At 37.0% G+C, this 3,826-nt stretch overlaps 1 protein-coding gene across 1 annotated transcript in view; it reads right to left on the bottom strand.

Annotated features, from left to right (window-relative positions):
- Positions 1–237: 237 nt before the first annotated feature.
- The window catches only part of LOC121813289 (butyrophilin subfamily 2 member A2-like), a 17,752-nt gene continuing 14,163 nt past the window's right edge, over positions 238–3,826 (bottom strand). Inside the window, exons 3-7 of the mRNA XM_042216956.1 lie at positions 1,536–1,629; positions 898–1,239; positions 458–763; positions 321–376; positions 238–261 (exon numbers count right to left, since the gene is read on the bottom strand). Coding sequence (XP_042072890.1) covers positions 238–261; positions 321–376; positions 458–763; positions 898–1,239; positions 1,536–1,623 — 816 coding nt within the window. The 5' untranslated portion in view covers positions 1,624–1,629. The remainder of the gene's footprint in view (positions 262–320; positions 377–457; positions 764–897; positions 1,240–1,535; positions 1,630–3,826) is intronic.

Below are 3,826 nucleotides of genomic sequence, written 5' to 3'. Positions count from 1 at the left end.
GCTTCTTAGTTTTGGTAGAAGAGCTGCTCGTATTTTGTTTCTCTGTCTCTGTTGTCATCAGAAGATCCTCAGCAAAATCTCCCCACAGTGATCTCTTGTCCTTCTGTTGGTTCTTTTTGAAATTAAAGTTAAATAAAAAGGAAATGCCCAAACTTGGATTAAAATATTAAAACTCTCATCAGAGTCTCAATGAAAACTTTGATTCCTAGTAGAGGTAAAGAATAATTAATCAGTGACTTACTCATCATGCGTTTCCTCTTTCTACATAAAAGAACAACAGCTGATAAAATTAACAGCATGATGCAAAGAGCCAAACTAACAGCCAAACCGATGATGACAGCTGAGGGAGAACTGGATGGGACCTCAAAGAAATCCTCTGAAATGGTTTAAAAAAAAAAAAAAACGATAAATCTGGACTTCATATGTTCAAAAAGTGTTTCTATCATAAATGCAATACTATAAGTTGAACCTGGAACATGTATGTGTGTCTCTCTGCTCTGGTTGGTGTTCCTCTGTTGGACTCTGCAGGTGATGTTGTTGCTGTGTCTCTTCTCCACAGTCACTCTGCTGCTGACAGTATAGAGGTCATCAGGACCTCTGAGGGTCTCTGTAGGTCCAGCAGAGAGGAGGTTTCCCTCACCGTCCAACCACAGCAGCTCAGGCTCTGGATACCAGCCTGCAGACTCACACTGTAACACCACTCCTGCTCTGTTTTTGTCAATCCCTGATAAACTGATGACAGGTGAGGTGGCAGCATCTGATGCTGAGCAAATAAGTTTACAAAAGATGTTAGTGGGTGAAAAAACTCCTAATATGGACAGTAATTCACAATCATTAAATTATTAATATTACAAAATTCTGATGCATTTGGCGTGTTCTCTTTTCTGATCTACTTACCAACCACAAGCTTAACAAAAGATTTTTTCTCCATTAAAGGAATGCTGCATTCATATGTTCCTTCATCAGAGAGTTTTACTCTGGAGAGTTTCAGTGAAATGTTTCCACGCTTCAGTTCATTGATGAACAGTGATGATCTTCCCCTGTATGAAGGATTTCTTGTATTCACCAGATCCTGACCGGATCGCCACACATGGACAAATCTTGGGTTCAAGTCAGATCGTGTCCACTCCAATATCTGAGCTGTCACATCCTCTGCAGGCTCCACGTGACATGGTAAAATAACATCATCATCAACTAATGCAACTACTGGCTGATGTGGACCAACCACCTGAGACTCCGCTGTAGACAGGAGACAAAAGAAAAGAAAGAAAGAAAGATAGATGTGTTTATTAATTTCTGCAGCCAGTTTGAATGTATATATATAGTTAAAGACGACACTCAGAGCATTATTTTTCTTTCTCGTTTTAAAAATTTTGATGAAATTTCACTAAAGAATTAAATAAACACTTGCAGGCAGGAAACAAATCATAAAAATCAAACTATTAACTACTGTTTGTACCAAATGTAACATATTTGCACTATTTTATTTATATGCACTGTAATAAAAAATATTACGCATGTAACATCAAACTTACCTCGATTTAAATGTATTAGAAGATGGAAAATGAAAATACTGAAGACCTTGGCTGGAGAAAGGGAGAGTCCATCTTTCTGTGGAAGCATCCTCCTCTGAAAATACATCAAAATAAATACAAGTGTGGCCACAAGAGGTCATAAAATCAACATATTTTACATGTTACATGTTTTAATATGTCAAGTACTGTCATGAGGCCTTCAACATGCACTTAGCACTATAACTTTCTAATAACTCCAGAGTTAAGGCTCCAGACATTTAGTTACTGATTAAAGTGAACACATTACTTCACGTTACTTCACATTAGTGCTAAATTGCAGCCTGGAGAATAACTTTTGGTCAGTGTCATCTTTAGCTTTGAGATGAACTCTGTCTGCTGCTGATTGTTTTGATTGTGTAACGGGCCTCAAAGAAAGCTCAGCTATCAGATAATAAGGTTTCATAGATAGATACTGTATTGATCCACAAGGGAAATTGGTTTGTTACAGCAGCAGGATAAAGAATAAAAATAGTGCGATATGCAATAAACAACAAATAAATACAAAGGGATCTGATCAAAATCTGTGTTCATAGATTACAAGTTCAGAGTTGGATAACCATATCTGATGTTTGCACATGTTCTCCTTTATTTCAAAAGATATCCATAATAAAAGTATTTTAAATTTATTATTTATTGTTTTCCATCTCATAATTTTCAGCACATGGACAAAAGCTGGTCTCACCATAAAATCCATAAAATGGCCGTTTATGAAAAGTTGGAATCACAACTGGTAAACTTCAGCCAACAGAGACAGTTTGCTGTGAGTGTAGACTGCAAATTGACTTTTTAGCTGCTTGACTGTGCACAGCTGCTGTAAATCAGTCAAATATAAAATATTTACAATGTTTTAATGCCTTCAGTTTTCTTTACACAAAGTAGAACACTGTTAAAACAGAAGAAAAAATACTTGGAAGAATGACTCTGCCCAGACCTCTACAGTATACTTTCACTTTCAAAACTTTCTTTTCTGCTTTCAAATGAAATATTTTAAACCTTTGTCATTCATTTGTAAAATGTTTAATTACATTTACACAGATTTATTTATGTCAGTGAAATAAATTATACTATAATCCGACTTTATAACTAGACATCAGAAAAGCATGTAGAACTTAAAAATAGACAATTTGAAAGAGACTTACTCGTGGAAAGTTGTGTGAGACTACAAGGGTGAAGTTTGAAAATCATTAACCTGCTGGCCTTAACTTTGTTAACTCCAGATCCCTCATATATGCTCAGAGTTATGCAAAAAGTAAACCGTGTTAATCAAAGTGTAATGCTCAAAAAATCCATTTAACATCCATTGTTGATTCTGGTTCAGTTGTACACTGTGTCAAATGCTGAACTTTGAGCCTGTTATAAAATAATCAAGATGAAACCATATCCGTCTTTGCAGTGTTCAAAAAGGGGAAAGCATTCACATGGTAGGTGTCAGCTATCTTACTGAAGGTGGCAGTAGAGGACTGAATGCACACTGATCAGATACTCAGGTTTACCAATGACCAAATGAATCTTTCTGAAGCTCGTATTGAAAAACGGTTCATCACTGAAAGCTTTTCTAAACAGTCCTCTTTGGTGACATCTGGTGACCAAAAATATGAAGAGCAGCTTGCGTCTACAACTTGAAATGAACTGCTTCTTTATGATTGCCCACTCTACAGAGCTGAGTTGCCAGCTTCTGTTTAATTCCATGTGACATTTTTGTGAGCTATCAGGGTACTGTTGTGGTGTTTTGAACATGTATTTTTAGGGGTGAAAAAAATACATGCTGTGTTTATTTGATTAATAAATCAAAGAGGAGGAGAGGGAGGTCTGGGCCTCTTTGCCTAGGCTGCTGCCCCCGCGACCCGGCCTCGGATAAAGCGGATGAAGATGGATGGATGGATGATTTTGATAAATAAATGTGTTTAAACATGTGCCGTGCTGTGTTCCCACTTTGCTTGTGACTTTTTTTTTTCTTTTTTGTTTATAGATATTAAAATAAAATACATTGTATTGTATATTATTATATATAGTCTTATAATAGGTTGGGAGTATGCTTGCGCTGTGAGGTCTTTGCCTCTGATCATGTAATTAACCAGGTTAATTAACAGGTTTGTTTATATATAATAAAACTTATATGTGTACGGGCGACCGTGGCTCAGGGGGTTGGGAATAGCATCTGTAACCAGAAGGTCGCCGGTTCGATCCCTGGGCTCTCTGTCCTGGTCGTTGTGTCCTTGGGCAAGACACTTTACCCTACTTGCCTACTGGTG

Source organism: Haplochromis burtoni, unplaced genomic scaffold, assembly GCF_018398535.1.
Source record: "Haplochromis burtoni strain Fernald_Lab_line unplaced genomic scaffold, NCSU_Asbu1 Contig_1398, whole genome shotgun sequence".
Classification (NCBI taxonomy): domain Eukaryota; kingdom Metazoa; phylum Chordata; class Actinopteri; order Cichliformes; family Cichlidae; genus Haplochromis; species Haplochromis burtoni.
The sequence above is the reverse complement of the archived record's forward strand: the minus strand, read 5'-3'. Positions and strand labels throughout refer to the sequence as shown.